The sequence below is a fragment of the Pyxicephalus adspersus genome, chromosome 1, assembly GCF_032062135.1.
Source record: "Pyxicephalus adspersus chromosome 1, UCB_Pads_2.0, whole genome shotgun sequence".
Taxonomy (NCBI): Eukaryota; Metazoa; Chordata; class Amphibia; order Anura; family Pyxicephalidae; genus Pyxicephalus; species Pyxicephalus adspersus.
Window position 1 is genome coordinate 74,320,165 of NC_092858.1, and position 20,448 is coordinate 74,340,612.

General features: G+C 36.8%; 1 protein-coding gene across 3 annotated transcripts in view; it reads right to left on the reverse strand.

The window, feature by feature from the left end:
- Nucleotides 1–942: 942 nt before the first annotated feature.
- Nucleotides 943–20,448, reverse strand: part of ARHGAP6 (Rho GTPase activating protein 6) — a 270,011-nt gene continuing 250,505 nt past the window's right edge. For all 3 annotated transcript variants that reach the window (XM_072414316.1, XM_072414325.1, XM_072414334.1), the window contains exons 11-13: nt 9,572–9,825; nt 7,396–7,476; nt 943–5,173 (exon numbers count right to left, since the gene is read on the reverse strand). In XM_072414316.1, coding sequence (XP_072270417.1) covers nt 4,485–5,173; nt 7,396–7,476; nt 9,572–9,825 — 1,024 coding nt within the window. In that variant the 3' untranslated portion in view covers nt 943–4,484. The remainder of the gene's footprint in view (nt 5,174–7,395; nt 7,477–9,571; nt 9,826–20,448) is intronic.

The window sequence follows — 20,448 nt, forward strand, 5'->3', positions numbered from 1 at the left end:
GGATTCTACAAGTACATCAAGCTCTGCAATAGAGCGAAAATCTCCTTTCAGGGACCAATAAGTATTTTACATGTACTTTAATACATGCCTATTTTTTCTTATGTCATGAAAGTATCTTTAATGTATATAGAGCTGGGGACTTAAAGTAGAGCTAAAGCCAATCAGCTGATATAAGCTTTACTATGGATAGAAGATATGATTTGTATTCTATTCAAGTAAGTAAGGGTGGTGGGACACATATTGGGATATTCTATATATAAAACTGCTTCAGGAGGTTGGGGGCTTCACCCCAATGCTCCAGGTCCAAATTTAGAGCTCCTGTGGTATACTATCCTTAGGGATTTAGCTTCTGGCCTCTGCCTAGATATGCCTTCAGGCTTCCAGGACTATCTGTCATGATCTTTCTCTGTCAGCAGGACAGGGCCTTCCCAACTCCCAGTTGTCCAACTACCTAAACACTTGAAAGCAACCCACCAAGAAGGTGCCAAAACCAAGCCAATTTGCCAATCACATATACCTGGACAGGTATCCCATATGCAGCAACAGACAACCAGCTATCACTCCTTTGTTGAGAAGCAAGTTCTATAACTATTTTTTGTATGTGAAGTCTTGCTGTTTTACAAAGACAGGACAAATGCGAGCATACAGTGTGCTGGGACATGTAGTTCTACAAAGACAGAATAAATGTAGGTATAGTATAGTATAGCATAGGTTAGTTCTACAGAGACAGGAGAAATACAAGTTTTTGTTTGTAGTTCAATAGAGACAGGATAAATGTAGGTATTGTATCCCGCGGGGTCTGTAATCTTTTAAACAACAGTAAAGCAAGTACAGCGTTGTGCATGTTCTAATAATAAAAATAAATATGACATGGACAATAAAGCAATGAAAAATGCAATTGTCTATAAAATGAACATTACAAAAATAACATGATACAGAAACCAATTTTTATATATATTATTCTTCTTTATTAAGCTTTTTGTATTTTTTTAAAAGGTAAAGTGGATAGATTATTAGCATGTGCCCATCATGAAATCTCTTATGTACAGTGGCAGAATGACCGATACACGTTTAAATACTAGCATAGTTACTGAAACCTATTTGCACAAACATTCCCTTACTACCCATACATGCTATCATGATTCCTGCCGAAAAAGCCTGACACAGACTGCCCAGCAATGCGTTTCAAGCTCTCAGCAGTGGAATATTAAAGTACACTGTGCCATGCTGATAAATCTTTCAGCACAGTCAAAGGTATAAGATTATAAACTGAACCAACCATGTCATGGCATGCTTGCTAGAAACAGAATGTTCAAAGCGCAGACTGATATAAAAATGTGCAACAAATACAAAAAAACTGAACTTTAGTATTACAATATACTCCTTCATGAGAACTTTGGACAAGACAAAAGTAATTAAAAACCACGTGTCCTTAATAACATTCCTGTACACAAAACAGGAAGTGAGGAAAATTGCATCTCCTAATGAACTAGTTAAAAAAAAAACATTAGTTATTTCTTTTCATGTTGCCCTCTTTGGATTTCACCAGGACCACGAGTGTGGATAAATCTTTCTACCCAAAAAGCAAAAAAACCTAATAAAGGTTCTAATCCCTCTCCATGCTGTTCAAAATATTAGAAATGCATAATGCAAGCTGAATTCCATTAGGGAATCACCAGCGACCAGCACAGTGTACAGCGGAAGAGTACATATGTACAGCAGTCCCCTGATGTCGTTGGTAGATTATACCTAGAGTTAAAAAATCTTGACCATTCTCATGCCAAAATTGTGTGTGTTTACAGCTGTGCCCCATTGTTCACTGACCCGTCTTGGTGGATCAAAGAAAGACTTAAGGAATGACCGCTGTGCATTTGTCCCTTTCCCTTCTCCATAGACCAAAATGGCATTGTGTGATTACAGCTACAGCGCTTGTTAGATTTGTCACTGGAAATGATCACAAAAGATTGTTCCCAGCGACAATTATCTGATGTCATTTTTTTTTTTATCAGCGTGTTAGAGGCTATTTGCTGTCTAGCTTCTGCCACTGGTTTGCTTTTGGATCTTCAATTTTTTAATGAGAAATTTTGATCTCAGTAACATTTTCTGTTTAGAATACAATCCACCAACTGCATTATTATATGTTGGCTTTTTTAAGAAGCCAAGTTGTTGTTTTACCAGTGATTCACCAATAAACCCAGGTAGTAAAATCCAATATAAAATTTATCATGACATATTATGTTTTGTATACTACCTAAGTAAGGGTGGTGGTTGGTGTTTTGGATTAGGGGATTGGGGGTCTCTAAAATCAGCAGAATAAGGGGAAAGGAGTATAAATGGAGTTTTAAAAATTAAGCAGCTTCTTTGAGAAGTTGACTTCTTACAAAACCCATTCACCACCTCCTTCAGAGGTCCTGCACACTATTTGCCACATATATTTAACAACTGCATTTGTCTTTTTCTCCAAGACATACTTAAATGCAAAAAAATACTCTTGCTATTGGATGAGTCAAATCAGCAGGATACAACCTCTACATCCAAAATGTTTAATGCCATAACAGGTGATGCATTATAATAAAGGTGAGTCTGCTATTTTATGGAGAGTAATGATTGTTTCTCGTTTTACACAAACACATGTAACAGTGTAGGAGTTTATAGGCTTTATAGCTGCAAACAATCTGTTAATACATAATCTGTATTTTCTAGCCCCTATAAACAATAGATATTAAATAGCACAAAGCCATTGTGGACCAGACATTAATATTGTGACCCCATAGGCTTTGTGCAGTTGGCTGTGCATTATTCAAAGCTAAATAACACTATTCATTTTGTTGCCCCTTTCAGTCTGTGCTTTGTGTATGGTTTCTAGCATCGCAATACAACCACAGGCACTGGTATTAGGAACATGGCTGGCATAGAAACACTTCTCACTTAGGGACCCAATGGTAGGATCCATTTGAACTGGAAATGATCAATTATGAATATTTTATGTAATGCGATAAAGTACCTGCATAATACTGTGTTATTCTGTATGTGCAAAGAGACATATATATACATTTACATATATATTTACATAACAAGACAACATAAAAATACCCAATATATTACATTTGTCAATTTTTTAAAGAATGAATGAATTCTGCAAGTGAACTATTTATACAGGGCCTTACCACAAAAAAGCTTTGTTGTGTACAATGCATAAAGCAGTTGCAATTTTGTTTTACCTATCACATCTATACAATGTCATTAAAAAATGTTTGCTCCTTAATTTAACTGTTTTTATATCTAATCAGTCTGCATTCACTTAAATCAGATTTTACTGCAGTATCTGTAGATGGGAGACAGCTGCCTTTAGACAAAATAGATTTTGCATATCGTGTATCCCCTTCATTATTTACTGCTGTGTGTAAGATGCAGCTTAAAACACATATTATTCTACTGGTATATTTTATATATATATATATATATATATATATATATATATAAAACCAAACATTAAAAGCAACAAAAGCAGTATCAATTTTTAATGACATAAATCTACATTTAGCATCTAGGCTACAGTAATTCCAGTTTATTGTTGGAAAACAATACAGGAAAGTACACAAGATAAATATATATATCTATGTATATCGATATATATTATATATATAGTGTATATAACTGTGCTTGATGACAACAGTGATCCACAGACCACCATGCGTCACACAGCAGGGCAGTGCAGCACTGTAAGGGATGGCCAAGTGTTTATGCAGGATCGCTGCTTGAATCCTCCAGGTGTACATAGACTTGGTCCTGAAATCAGACCTGTTAAATGAATAATCTCCTATTTTAAACTGTAGTTTGCATGAGCCTTTTCAACAATATATATTTTTTTAATTTGGTCATTTTTTAACCAAGGTATAAAAATCTTTAATTTTTTACATGTTAAAATTGATTCAAAGCACATAAACCAGCTTGTGCACAATTTAAAACGTATAAAAGGATTATAATGACGACCCATGAGCAGAAATAAAGCAGTTTTGTTCATTTGGCTTTCTAGATTTTACAGTCCATTGTAGAGCAAATAAACGTTAGGGACTGTCTATACAGAAATACCTTAATGGCTATTATATGTAATGGTCATATTTGACACAATTTTTTAATTGCAAGGAGAATAGAGAATACTTGTTGCCAAGACCAGACTAGCTTTTAAAACCTCCCTATTAACCCACTAGACCAACTGCTCAACACAGCCCATTCTACCCCTGGAAGCTAAAATTTGTCTTTTGGGCATGGCTTAGAAATATTGATATTCTGGGAAGTGCAGAAAAAAACATGACATATACACCAAATAAAAAAAATGGCATGGGCAATTGGCAATATTATCAAAATATTCATTTTAAAAAAAGTCAGATAAAAATGTGAAAAAAATTAATCACAAACTCTTAAAACTATTATTTGTTTTAGTCCTCTGGCGATAAAATGTCCAATTGGAGGGAGCCAAAGCATCATACAAGTGTTTCAGGTAGAGTATCTGTGTTATCAGCTGACAGAAGTTCCCAAATTTGCCATCTTTCCCTTTGCCATTCCTGCCAATCAGGATCCGTCAAGTTTTTACTGTTTTGACTGTTGGCTTGGGTTTTTAATGAAGTTTGTCTAGTGTGAACAGATTGCTCGTTAGATGGAGTCCTTCCTAAAGATGCCCCAACAACTGTTTCAGACCTTGGTGACCTCAATACTGGCTGATCTGCTGAATAGACTGGGGACCGTTGACTCTGCATTGCAGCTTTTGTTGATCCAGGGTAGGGTGGAGGAAGCCTTGCTTCATTTCTATTGATGTCTGAATGCCGCAAATTCAAAGGAGGTGGTCTGTGTGGAGTACATGTTACTGTTGAATTGTCCTCCATTACATTTTCTGTACTGTTTGAGGCAAAGTGTTGCTCACATCTTGTCTTGTGTTCAAGACTTCTTTTGGTTGATTCTGTTTGCGGAGTACTGCAAATACGCGTTACTGAATTGTGAGGCCTAAACTCTGGAATGGCAGTTGATGTATATGTCCTTCGAATATTTGGCTTGCCATTGTCCACTTCATTTGATGAACTTTTACACAAAGGCCAGTTTTGTGTCAGATTACCCTGGGAAAGGGAACACTGTCCTTGGTGCAAAGAACTACTTTCATAGATATTTCCATATGAACCTGGGGAAAAGATAAATGTATTTAATTAGAGCAATCTAACCACGACTAACTAAAAAAAACAATCAATTTAGCAAAGGAGCGTTTACATTTGCTGCTTTACTTGTTGATGAACAAGCAAGCCCACTTTTTAATGCAGTTACCGACAATTTAGAATGTTGGGAGCTTTTTCTGCCTGTCTGTCTATAGTTTCTTTTCCCTTGCCCTAACAACACTAAAACTGCTGCGTCCAGTGTAGCATTACATACTCCCAAATGACAGTATTGATAGGGTTTGACACAGAGCATGTTTTTAGGTATCATACACACTTTTTGAACTTTTCCAGTGCTGAACCATGGGGGCTTCCCACTGCTACTGTTGGCATACTATCTGCCACCAAGCTCATAACACAGCCTAAATGCTGTTGTTTGCACAAAATTCAGAACAATGGTTCAGAAATAGAGAAGAGAAGGCTGGAGACATTAGGGCAAGGGGTCAGGGGCAAACTGTGTCCAAAAAGGCTAAAGAAACCTAAAACTGGGCAGCCCTTGATCAGAAACTAAGTGAGCTGGGACACAAACTGATTCTTTACCATTTATAATCAACATTAACTCCTTCAATGCAACCTGGAGCTAATCTGCTCAAATTGTAATATTAAATCTATGTATGAGCATATTCACAGTAAAGCTGATTATGCTGCTTTTACAAATAACAACAACTGGCATTCAGAAACCTAACTAGAGGCAGGTGATAGAGAAAGCATCATACAATAAAATGGTGGCATATAATTACTTTTAAAATAAAAATAAATAACAGTAAAATCAGTATTACATACTAGGCTTTAAACACACTAGTACAAATACTAAACTATGCAGTTATATATGACACAGAAGATTGGTGAGATGATGTCAGTAGTAGCAGTGGCCATCTCCTAGGGTTAAGCCTCTATAGGTTATCCCAGTGCACAGAGACATAAGCCAAGGAAAATATATATATATCCTACACGATCTGTTTTGAAGTCAAAGTGTGTTACCCTATTATAGGAATGTTCTTCGCACTGATGGAAAACCTAAAACTATATCGCAAAGATGTGTCTGGGTATTGTTATAGATCATGCACCCTCTGGGCTTTTAATGAGACCAGTTTGAGGTCCATCTAGATTGAGTACTACAAAATCATAATAATGGTTCCACCGGGACTTTTGTCACATCACAATTGGGTTGAATTGCTAAAGGTATGATAGGCTGTTTATCTAGCAGTGAAATATCACTATGTAAGAGATAATTCACTTAGCTTAGTGCACAGAATGAAACTCTGAATACTTCAACCATCCACTTATGTGCAAGCAAAAATTATGTTCTTTTTTGTATTTTTGCAACCACATTTGCACAGAGATAATTCACTTTGCTAAGCCTAAACTTCTTTAGCCTAAATATGAATAAAATATTAATGAATAATCCCATAGTTGGAGTGTGGGTTGCTAGATCCACTTTAACTGACCCTTACATTTCCACTCCTTTTACATATTTTAAACACTAATTTAAAACTTTAATACATTATCAGAATGAGTAAACTCCATAAATAATTCAAGGCTTCCAAAATAGTTACTGATAAACCTGCCCATGAACCAGTAATACTATACTATACTTTTCTTTATGCACCACTGTACAGGTGGGTAAAAACTGATCCTATCACATGCAGTATAAAATCCTCCAAGGCATCCTTAGGCTCACTTTGCAAGGGTCCCTCCTTTATTTTGCACCACCATCTACCAAACCTGCCCCCAAAAAGCACTAAAAGGACAAACAGTAAAACTAGAATCTCGTGAAAGAGTCACATGTAAAATAATTGATGTTACATATTATTACAACCGGTAATAATACTTTAGTATGAGTTACAGAATTGTAGTAATCTCTACTAATGTCAAGTTAAACTAACTTTGATTTCTATTTTATGACTGAGCACTGCACAGACTAGAAGGTGCAATAAATATTCAGCTCAGTACACCTGGAGGTAGGAATCCAATTATGTGAAGCTTTATTGCTAGGTAAATTGCTGATTTGTTCTCCCTAAAAAGATCCCTAAAACCTGACATGCTGATGCATGCATCAAACATAAAATGGCAAAGTTGATAAATTAGTCACTTGGCATAAGTTGGACAAGTTTGTTTTGTGCCAGAACCTTTTATTTAAAAGCATGTTTTCAAGACAAAGGTGGGTATTCCTGGAAATTAAAGCATACCCTACCTGTCATTCCATGATCCTTACAGGAAGATTTTAATGTGGAATGCCATGTACCCCATATGTCGAAGTGTTCCTGTGGAGATTCTGAAACAAACAAAAACAATTGTTTATTGGGCATTAAAAAATTAAAAAAGTAAACAAACACCAAAAGCCAAGAAAAAAATATACCTCAAAGAGAAGCATGTCAGCTGTTAGGCACAAGGAGGAAACAAGAGGAGAAAGTTGAAGGTTGATATAAAAGAAAGACTGTATGTGTAGTTGCTCTAAAAAAACAAGGAAAGAAGGAGATGGATAGACTTTTGTACCCAGGGCCGGATTTCCATAGCTGGAGCATGTAGGTAAACAACCACTGGACCCCAAAGCAACACTCCTCAACTAGGATCACTTCTTTTTCATGGAACAATTTCTTTGTTTTACAACTGATAACCTGGTGTTTTGTTGCAAAAATGTATAAATAACTTTTATGAGATAGCTGATGAAAGGTAAAAAAAAGTTTGGCCAAGAGTGGACCTTTCCTTTTTTTTTTGCCTCGGGCTGCTAAAGGCAGCTACCCAATATTCCTAATAGAAAATCCGGCCATGTTTGTACCCACTGCCTAACCATACTTAGACAATCATCATTCTTAAAGCAGAACTGATATCTCTGCAGTGGTGTTAGTAATGTATATCCAAGCACTGACTGAAGGACAGAAAAGGCATATTAATGATTTTAATCAAAACCTCAGTCTTTCAATGTTTCCTATGAGTATTCATTGTGTTGTTGCTGTCACATAAGAGCTGTAAACATGTACAGTGATATGGATAGTGCTTACACATACAAAAAGGAATAATATGGTGTATTTGCAGTGATCATGGATCATATCATTTAGAAGACTCTTTGATGTGACTATACTGTGTACACAGATATGTAGAGTCTCCCTCCAGTGCTCATCGGTACATTCAGGCTGTGTACTAAGGGAGACTATTGCTGAGAATTCACACTACGTCACACTGATACATTGTGTGTTGTTTTAAATGAACAAAAGTAGACTACACAGGTAGAGTTACAGGCAATGGAAAAAGAAAGAGCTACAATTCATAGTCAACAATCATTTCATACTTTTGAGTGACTAAACATTTTGATTTCAAAATAATGTAGCCATATACATTTCAAAGAAGAAACACAAAACCCAACAGAACAAGACAACCATGACTGACTTTTCATTACAGAACCATAAATGAACCGATGTCTCAGCCACAAGGATTTTGGAACCCAAGATCTCTTGAGCTGGATCCAGAAAAAACAAGAAAAAAATAGAGAGTAGAAAGATTTTCAGGGATTGTAGAAGAAGCATACTATGTATATATTTTTTTGCAATAGAAGATGCTCAGGACGAATAAACGTACTTGAGAGTTCAATTAACCTTTCACGCCAATTAAAATGCCTGCAGACCCCAAACCCAAAAGATGATGGTGATAAGATGCCCATGTCAGCAAGGTAGCTCATTGCGGGAACTACATGGAGTGTATAGTTCCAGTTTGTGAATGTAATCTAAAATATCACTTAATAAAAAAAAAGTAAGATTACAAGATAAATAGATAATTTGTTAGAGGCCTAATACCATCATCTTTGTCCTGAGCCCAATTTTTTCCCATAGTAAACCTGTCAGAAACCTGGGCAATTCACATGGAGCTTTTAAAGATTGTATAAGCAAAAGTTATAACGATTAAAGACTGCAAGTTGAAGCCGTTAGTACATTCAGAGATATATACCCTAACTTTTCCTGCAAGGGTTGGCCCGCTCTCAAATTCTGAGCCTCACATTGTAAAGTAAGGTCACCCATTATAATTAGGAACCAGGAATGATAGGGACAAGCTCAACTTCTACAGGAACATCTGACATTTTCAAATAACTTCAGCTGTCTGCAACTATGGATTAATGGATTAGTTTGATATGTGATTTTTACAGAAGTAAATCTCTGCTTATTCCTTTTTATCATTTGCTCAGCCTGAATGGCCCAGACAGGTAGACATACAAGTTAAACATTTCTCACTCACTTTTCTTATTAAAATTGTGAATCATATACTGTATATGGTATATATAAAAATAGATTATCTGCAATATTTCTTCTAACCTACTTTCTTACCAAACTTTAAAACCCAAAAGGTTCTAAAACAGAAGAATAAGTAGCAATTCATACCTTTTGTACACCACTGGGCTGGAGCATTTTCCTTTGTCTTAGATAGTAAATGGCTGACCAATGTCTGATGTTCTGCAGCTTTCAGGACCTTGTCAGAACTGTTTTCTTGCCTTGCTGTAAGTGAACGTTCGGACAATATAGGTGAATTATTGTCATATGGGGAAACATCACCACTGGAGGCTTTATTGGAGTCTGTAGAGGAATGTCTTCCTTCGATGGAAAAAGAACCTTCTGATCTCACCAATTCAGGGCTCCTAGCAGGATATTATAGAAATGATTATGGAAAATGATATCTACATCATTTAAACACAAGACATTATCTGATATATCTACATTTTTTTTCAGTATAATGTTGACAATAAATAATAGATTTGTATAACGGTTTTGCTTCAATCATGTAGTCCAAGCTCATTGAAAACACTCAAATGCATCCTGTGCACAAGTTGCAGTAGTGTGCAGTATGGTTAGAGACTTTAAAAAAGTTACATACCTTTATAGTCATATACACAATATTTATATCTGTAAATATCTCTATTGTTATGATTTGCTAAAAAAAAAAGTTTTTGTGCATCTGAATGCACAATATGCACATATTGTATTTGAAAAAGAATTAGTTTAAATACATATGGCCACCAATAAATCAGACTGTGACATAATTTAAGGTCCATTTGTGTTCAGGAACTTTAATGTACCAAGTTAGGGCTGCATCATGCTGCATTTATAGCATCATATGAAAGCATCCTTTACTTTTTGCCATTTGATGTACGCCTACACAGTAGACATTAATATTTAATGCATGTCTGTGGGATGTTCTTTATTCTTCATTCACAAAAGAGCGCTAGTCAGCATGCATGTAAAAGACAAAGGCTAAATCTTTTGATTTTTTTATGGTTTGTGCTTCATTTAATGTGCTTTGCATGCACTATTGTGCATCAATATCAGTTGATATGTTTTTTAACAGCTAAATACATTTTTTAAATTCTATACATATGCAAAAAGGTGAATTTATATTGAATTTTCTTGTGTCTGATAACTGCAAAATAAACATTCCAGTAGGCAGGATTTTTTTTACTTTCTGGTTAATTCAATACCTACAGTAAGCCACCAGGGGGCAGGAGAGCACCTCAGTTTAAAACTTCAGAAATTCTTAACTGTTGTTCACAATAATCAATTTAGTGTTCTATAAACAGTAACTGTGTAATTGTCTGTCTATACCAAATCCCCTAACTAACTGCACTAAAATAAATGTTTCTGAATATATTGAGGCATGTACAAACATCGGTTCCCCCTACAATGAAAAAGTTTTAATTTGTCATGTTTCTAGTTGACATTAGGACGTTACCTTTTCTAATAAAGGGGAATATCTGGTTGGTTGCTGTAAACAACTCATCCCTAGACCCTGTTAGGTATTTGAAGGACATTTCATGAGAAGGAGTGTTTTATAAAACTGTTTTCATTAAAAGCAAAATTCCTATCTTTTCATAATATAGGAAAATGTTTTGTGAAAATAGTGAAACCTTTTATCCTGTGTTATACACAACAAGGCAGTAATATTCCAAAAAAGATGAACATAAGTAGCCAGGAAATGAAACATTATCAAACTATTCTTTTTAATTACCATTGTCAAAGATAATCAAGTCCTTGCACAGAAGTGTTACACAATCTTATTGGAAATGGAGAAAATAGGAATCATGTTCCCCAATCACAGCTAATTGTTTTCAGAATATGGAGTGGAATGCCGCAAACCAAAAACAGCTGATAAAAGTTTGAGGGCTGCACCACATTTCAGGCCAGAAAGAAAAAATATTTGAAGAAAAACTCCAGTCTAAAAAAGAGCACCTGTACTGACACATTTCCTATATATTGCAAAGGGGTTCAGTGGGAGATAGAGAGCGTTTCCTTTTTATGGTCACCAGTTATAATAATCAAGGTGGACTTTATAAAAAAAAATGAAACAAAATCTGTATTGAGAGATATATGGAGCTGACCTCAATGATTGCCTAAGGTTATCGAGTCTGTAACAGGACTTTATAGATCACTGACCTGGAACAAGCTTGGGGATAAAATGTCAGGGGTTAAGCGAAAACTATTCATCCACATAATTGATCCAAATCAGTGATTTAGGAAGTACTAAAGATGTTGAATCTGCATGACAGCCAGGCAACAAGCATTTTCAATAGAGAAAGTCAACTATTACAGACTTCTCTGGTTACAAATGCTACAGTGATTTATAGCAGTTTAATCATGTTATAATGAAGATAGGTAATAGAAAGTTTAGTGTCTCTTACAGTGATGCCCTGTCGTCCCATGTAACATATAGAATCTGTTTTAAGTTTCTTTCTATCTAGCCTAAATGTTTCTTTGGATCTGGAATTCTGTTTTATCTAGCCTAATTTATTTTTTGGATAAGATAGCAGGGTGGCTTCAGGCCTTAATGCTAAGTAAAGTTCTCCTAGCAGCAACATCTTGTTTTTTTCATTATGTGATGATATAGTAAAGAAGGTGACTTTGACTTGAATGTATAAATATATATATATATATATATATATATATATATATATACACACACATACACACACACACACACACATATTTGCTGATTCCCTTTGCAATACTTTTTTACTGGAACTATCACAAGAACAACACAGTAACAAAAAGATAAAAAGGAGAGCAGTTGGTATAACTTATGTAAGCAGGGTCATATATTTGTATTCAATGCAAACTAGACAAGAGATGGAATACATCCCAGAGTGTCCACATTGGAGAGAGCCTGCTTTGCTGACCATCTGACCTCACTTAAAATACATCTGACCTCTGTTTAAATACATCCATCAAGTTACAGTGTGTTTAGACATGTTATGTGAATGTCCTCCTGACTTGTAACACGAGTGTTAAACATCTCAGACTTGCTGCTTTACAACTTCACACTGAGCTATTCTTATGGGTATTGTTGCTTTTTGGTGCTCTGGTCACTTACTATTTGATGGGTTTAGCCCCTCTAAACAAGTCTTATATATCGGTGGCATTGATTTAAAAAATAGAGTTTAAACTGTTCATTTAGCAAAGTGAATTATTCTGCAGGGGAAATTTCATTCAGCTTAGTGAATTAGGTAAAAAAAAATCACATGAAAGTAAAAAAATTTAATAAATACACGCACATACTATATATATATATATATATATATATATATATATATATATATATATGCGATGTTTTGCTCTGGCATGGCATGGCATGACCATGAACACCCTTACCCATCACATTAGATTCATCCCCTCTTATGACTCACTGAGGCTTTTACTTTAAGCAGAAGTGAATTTAGATTTTCTATTTTCATCACAGGAATCAGCTGTAAAAATATACCAGAATGTTTTTTTTTTAAAGGACTAGAAATGGCATATGGTGGTTGTACTGCAATTACACACCACTTCCTTGGCATTTTTGCAGCACTTTTAGTGGGTTTGATAGCACTTGTCTGGCAACTACATTAGGCAGTGTACACTATACCTCCTAACCACCTTACCAAGCAGACATCAGATATTACTTGTAACAATTTCCTGACTGTTCTCAACCAAGCATACACACTGCTATCAATAAAGTTTTTAAGCTGCAGCTGTCGGAGAGAGATGGGGGAACGCTATGGTTAAAAGCTTGAAAAACCATCACTGTGAATTCAGATTGACTTTTTTTTTGGTAGAGAGTAGTGAGGATCTAAGAGCAGTACTAAAGGAAAAGTGTCTGGGTAGCAAAGTCCAAAGGTTTTATTCACACATTAACACATACAGTGATTGTGCTTTATAGCGTACAGGACCAAGCTGGAGCCACATGCTGGCTTTTTCGATCTCTCGGACACCCAAACAATAAAATCTCTCTTCTATAATTGTTCATATATCTAATATTAGTTAGGCCTAGCTCTGTTCCTCAGTTGGGGGTATTCTCACACACCTTGGAGTGAACCCACCTTTTCCCTTGCAATACCATATACACCAATGGGTAGGTAATGCTCTTTGTACAGATTCTAATTTCACATTTAGACTGGAGTGACCCTTTAGCTTTGTAGGAAACTCACAGCAAATCAGTGAACATAGTAAATGAATGTATCAAAGCAAAGAGATCCTGAAAATATTCTTCCAAATAATAGGCTGGCACCATATTTCACAGCTTATGGCTGAGATAAGGAAGTACAGAATGACTGGAATATATATTTTCCATAACAAAGGAGTTTTATAGAAAAAATGAATATATTATTGTCTGCTTTCTATTTACCATTCTTTTAAGTCTGCAAAATTACTGTTTACACAGAAAACACTGACAGATAACATATCTCCTACATCAGCAGAGAGATGCTTTTAATGGAACTGAGCAAAATTCAACACCTATTTACACAAATATTTAAAGTGGACATAATATCTGATAAAGGTCCTTCCATAAGTGAAACTTCAGCGCCACACATGCCTTTACATGTCATAAAGTAATGTTCTGGATTTACAGTCAAATGGAAACTACTCAAATCCAACTTTACTTTGGCTATATGGCAAGTCTACTTCCTGACTCACTAGTGGTTCTGCCATTGCTCACAGATCCATCCATTTGTCCCACATTAGTCCAGCCATTCTTTATTTAAATGTCCTGCATAGCAGAAGCTGGATATTGCATGTGTTGGAGGGTGGCTACTAACATATGAAGCCTGATAAGCTCTTTGGGTTTGGCAGGCCGTTTGCCTTGGCTCTCTATTTACACACAAAGGGATAAATTTAAAACTTCTCTCATTTTTTCCAGTGAATACAAAACGTACCTTAATAACAAGCACGTGTTTACCCAGATTAATGCTTTACATGCACGTGTTTCTTGAAATGACTGAAACATCCGCTTTAACCCATATGGTGCCATTCGTTTTAGGTTTTAAATGTTAATTTAGCGTGATTTGAAAGGCGAGGTACAAGCATTATCCAGGAATGAAGTCTATTATTTTGTGCCACATACAGGGATACATTCTGTACAGTCTTATTGCTGGTTATGTTCTGTATGATCCACTGAGTAGTTTTTCAGCCTTTGACTTTGAAGATGTGTGGGTGTTATGAGTCATTTTATAAAATTACATTAAGCCAACCTGTTGCTATGTTACTGGATCCGACATGGTACATGTCAGTGAGATGTGGCGCACGCACTATTGTATGCGTCGTGTATCAGGGACTGCAATCAGGAAGGCTTCTGTTGTTCTATGTGTTTTTCTATGTGATTTATGACCTGGGTGGGCTGCTTCTTGGCCTTATTGCCGTGTACATAGATCTAACAATAGTTCGTCCTGAGTAAGCAGTATCTCCACAAGCAATGAATAACAGGACAGGCTCTCACTACATAACAATGGGAAGGAAGCCCAAACAACACCTATGACTGTGAACCTTAGCACTAAATATTTCTTTGTAAGGAAAATAAGTGACAAGTGAATCAACTTCTTCGACAGATGGATGACAGGAAGGAAGGAAAAAAGTCAATATTTATGGATGCTGATATAAATGGTGTCATTTAAAGAATATATTTATATACAAGCAAATCTTTACACTTACATTAGATCCCAGCACTAAAATCTCACATGTGCTTTAACACATTATTGTGATTATATATGTTGTTAACAATCTTTAAAACTGCAGTTTTTAATAAAATAATACTTTATGATCCTTGTTCAGGCACTTCCCGTTAAAGAGTTACTACTGCCTCTGTATTTTGCTCCTACATTGCCACCCCCCAATGGGGACTACAAGTGACAACACAAACAAATAAAATGTAAGTATGGTTGATTTAAACCGATCCTTGTGATCAATGCTTTGCCTGAAGAAAAATCTTTTGTAAGTTTGTCTGATTTGATCGATAGGATTTTTCATCAGTGGTCTTTAACCCTGTGCATATGTTAGATTTTTATCACTGAAAAGGATTTTTCACAACTGTTTCTAGTGACAGGAGAACCAACAATCACTGTACATACAGCGCTGTTCTATTCTATGGAGAAGGAAGAAAGAGTTAGTGGTACCATGCTGATATCTACTTCATAGGAAAATACAATGGACCTCCCTACATGGTTGTTTATGGATCTACCAGGTTGGATTGCTCAACAACATTGGGGCATTGCTGTAAACATATTACATTTTCATCTGAGAAGATCATTATTGTTCTTCTTGGGCATCAATCATCTAATGTGTATAAGCAGTACTACTTACAGTTCCCCTCCTCTAACAATGCCTGTAATTATCTCATCAGCTTAAAAACGTTATGAAGTGCTGCTGAATATAATGTAAGTGTGGCCATTGAAACTTGACTCTAAAGCTACGTACACACATCAGATTTTTATCGCCCAATAATCGGCATCGGCCAATTATCGGGCGAAAATCTGCCGTGTGTACAGTCGGTGTCGTCTATCGTCCGGACGACCGACCTGCCGGATCCACGGACGATGGACGACAGCCGATCGTAATGAAAGTGAAGGGGAGAGCGCGCAGCAGGGTGCCGCTCCGTCGCTCTCCCCCTCCCCTCTCCATATAGCATGAACGGTGCTGTATGTACAGCACCGTTCATGCATCGTGCAGTCCCTTGTCGTTGGAAAGGATCGTGAAAGATCCTTTCCAACGACAAAAATTGGCAGTGTGTACGCAGCTTAAGGATTCTTGGTTTGGTTTTATATCCTGGTTTAGTATCTCTGACCTGTTTGATGCTTATAAACCCAAAAGAGGAAACCCAAAAGAGGAAATTGCAAGCATTAAAAAGTTCACCAGAAAACCAATATGGTTTTCTGGTGAACTTTTTAATGCTTGCAATTTCACATACTAAATCTACATCATTTCCCCTTGTCATGTATAATGTTAAATCTAAAATTACACATTTTATACAGACTGATTCCGTGGTATTGAGTTTGCAAGGCATATTTAGCTGTTTTCATTTGAAGGTCCAAAAGTTTTTTTTTTATCAAACTAGATGTCTAGATGTCTGGGTTTATATGAGCTGGTAAAGAGTAAAATAAATGGATTTCACCTGTGATTCATTCAGATTGTGTGTTGTGAACAGAACAGCAGAAAACAATATTCCAAAGTCTTTTTACAGCATAGCAGTAAATCACTCTGCAGAAATTTTGGACTGGTTCAATATATGCTCGCTGGAAATGCTAAGTATGACATTTAATGTACATATATACATAATGGACATATTAGCCTAGCTAAAAAACAGAATTAGATTTCAGTCCTGAAAATGCCATATAAATAATATAATCACTATACAATTCATTTAATGCTTTTGTAATGAGATCTGTCCATAAAACAATGAGATGTGGAATCGCCAGAGATAAGTGTGTATACTAGTCTAAGGCTGGGTACACACATCCAATGGTTCTCGCCTGATAATCGGCTCAGGGCCAATACCGGACAAGAATCTGGCGTCTGTACAGCGCCTCTGCAAAGGAAGGGGGAAAGCGTGCAGCAGGGTGCCGCCCTATCCTTCTCCCCCTCCCCTCTCCATAGAGCAGAACGGTGCTGTATGTACAGCACTCGTTCATGCATCGTGCAGTCCTTAGTCGTTGGAAAGGATCGTGAAAGATACTTTCCAACGGCAATTATTGCATGTGTGTATGTAGCTTAAGGCTATGAGCACATCACATGATTCTCGCCCACTACAAACAGTTGGGGTTGTCTCGGGGAAGAATCTGACATGTCAAGTTGTTCATTGATCCATCAGGACTGATGGTGAATGCTGCACAAGTTAATGAAGAAGAACACAGTGGGGTGCAGCTCACTCCTTCTCTCCCCTCTCCTAAGGACAGAATGGCGCTGTGTGAACAGCCCTCATTTGTTTATCTGCCACTCTCTTGTCGGTGGAAACGATCAAAAATTGAACGCATGTACGCAAGGTAAAGCCAGCCAACTAAGGAATCTATGTAAGTGACTCTTCCTTGCTGCTAAGAGCCAGCACCTAAATACTATTTCCTACATTTAGGAGAAACATGATAGAAGCTGCTTTGTATAGAATGCTAGTTACCTGGATGTTACGCTGATCTTTGGTTACAGAAGTGTCAGTCACACACATAAAACAATAATGTAGATAACCGTGTGATAAGTTATGTGACAGTTAGCTGAATATCTAAGCTGTGGACTTATTCAGGTACAAAATCAGAAAACCACCCAGTCATATGCTATTTTTATAACCAGGCCAGAAAAGGCAAATTACACAATCTGTCAATGTTAGGTCCTCTTTAAAAACACCTAACATCCTTTTGTGTCATTTAATATATTTCAACAGATATGAAGATGATCTACAGTATGTATTAATTATAATTGTTCTAGTGCTGCCAAAATATTACAGCAAACCTGTGTTAGTGTTAATGCCCACCTCTGTTCTGCACAAGTTCAGAGCCACACTAATCTAGACTAAGGATCTCTCCAAATGACAACACAAGGTCTATTAACAAGTTTTAGAACTATATGTGAGTTCTATGCTCTTCAATATGCAGAAATACTGGCTTTTCTTCACTACCTATAGTTAAATGGAGCAGTGAGTGGAAAGATAAGTATATGCATCTGGAGAGGAGGTACAAAAGGTACACTCTGTTGCTCTTCATGGGCAAAGAACAGGTCTGATTGAAAATGTCAGACTGAAAACTGTCCTTTGCATTCTTTTTAAATCCTCTACATTCAAATATTCATTTTGTTCCCTACAGGTACCTAAACTATGGCCTTTGTATGTAGACGCACTGGGAAGATCTTTGTTTCTTTCTGTACACGTGTCTTCATGCACTTAACCAGAACCACTTCACAACATTTCCACTTACTTGTTAAAATGCTAAAAAAATTAGGCTTTCATCCTCAATGTGTGTAAAATGAATGCCATTATTTTCATTCCTTACCCACAACACAGTTCTTGACCCTGGCAATCTGGCTTCCTGCCTAGACATTGACTTAAATCTACGCTTTTTGGAGTCACATCTGCTATTTCCCAGCCGATTTTAGTTTGTCCTATCCAGCTGTTATTTTATGCACTTGGAAGTTCTCTTTTCTGTCATGTGGCCATTCCATACAAGTCAGAAATGTTCCTATACTATAGTTATTCTGAAATGCTTGCAACACTCTCATATACTTTACTTAATTATGTCACGGAAATAGTAACAATATTTACTGGCAAGTTCTGTATAAGGTTAATTAAAATCCTTCTCATAACCATATGTAGGAATCGCCTTTGTTAAAAAGTCAAGATATTTAATTCATGTTAATGGATCAAAGCATTTTCTAAATGTGCGCCCTTTACACTGTTCCTAGTGTGCTGTATAATCAAAGCACAGAGACTTTCTGTACCCTACTCTACTCAGAAGGGGGGCTTAGAAAACCTCAATACAAATACGTCATCATATTGCCAACGCAGCTTAGTAACTGCATACACAATACAGCAATTTGCTAAGATCTTTTTGTTTATATAAAAACTTCACAGGATTAAAAGCAGATAAACAGCATATGCATGTACTGTAAATTATCTAAAAGCAACCAAATGTAGTTATTCATATCAAAATGAAAACTTGCAATACACTATAATATACTGCTCGTGATTCCTTCCACCCTTTAACATTCTTTTTACTTAGAAACATCCCAAGTGGCTGTGTGCCTCTTTGAAAAAATAACATCATGTCATTACAGCAGTGTATACTGCGGTCAGTGGTGTTTGCATAGTTCTTCATACAAAGAGGCCGTCAGCTTGAGACACTGAATAAAGTCACTGCAGTGAGTCTCAGTAAGAATCCATACTAGCCAATGCCCAATTGTGGTTAAACACCAGATATTCAGTGTGTTTGCACTATGCTCCAGCTTCCTGAACATTCTTCACATGAAGAAAGTATGGGGATATCACATTTCTGGATATATACTACCCCTCCTTCTTCCTTCCAAAGTCTTGCTGAAGACACATCATTCTTCTCCTGCCTAAAATGAATGGTGCTTGCTAGTTCAAGCTGCACTTCTGATATACCCCAGCGTGGGGGCACATTGGTGAGGAGTTGTGCTGCAGTCTGTTTATCAAGAAGATACCAAGGGATGAAATATGTCTACTAGGTTGTGAGCATTTGAATGAAGGGCCTTCTCCCTAGCTGCCTGGCAAGGCCTGACTATATTATTTTAACATCACAGAGCCAAAACAGGTAAACTGTAAACAAGTGCAAGAAAAAATCCAATGGACACGTCTGTACAGGTAGTCTTTGGGTTAAGGACATCCGACTTACGGACGACTCCTAGATACGATCGAGGGCTTCCCCACTCGCTCTTGTGCAGTACAGAGACTTGAAGGGGGGAGGGGGCGGTTTGCATGACTTGCAGTGGAAATCTTTTTCTAAACACAGCTGAGGTTGTGGGTGATCTTAGGGGGCTGAGCTCTTTCTGCAGCCTCTTCTAACTCTTTAATGACCAAGAAACTCTGCAGTTGTTTTTTTTGCATATCAAAGCACAGCTTGCTCAAGAGTTAAGAGTTAAAATACTTACCTTACTTCTTGCTTCTCCTGCAGCTGCTGATCTTCTCCAAGTCCTGAGTTGTGGATAGGCCATAAGCAGCATGGATACAGGACTACAGATCCTGCACTGTACATAATGACATCAGAAAGTTGTGACTGTTGGAACTTTCCAGCTGGACCGTGAAAGGAACACTCTGCGGTGGACTTGTTTCACAAGGATAAGAATGCCCATAGCAGCACGTTAAGTATATCACCCTGTTTATCATCCCCTAGGCAAAACAAGCAGTTCACCCATGCAGTGGATCCCCAGAGTTTAGCTTTAAAGTTTATAGAAGTATTTAGTGATAGAAATACATCCTACTGAGTTGCTTTTGTTGGCTTTCCTATTTACTTATTATGGGGAAAGAA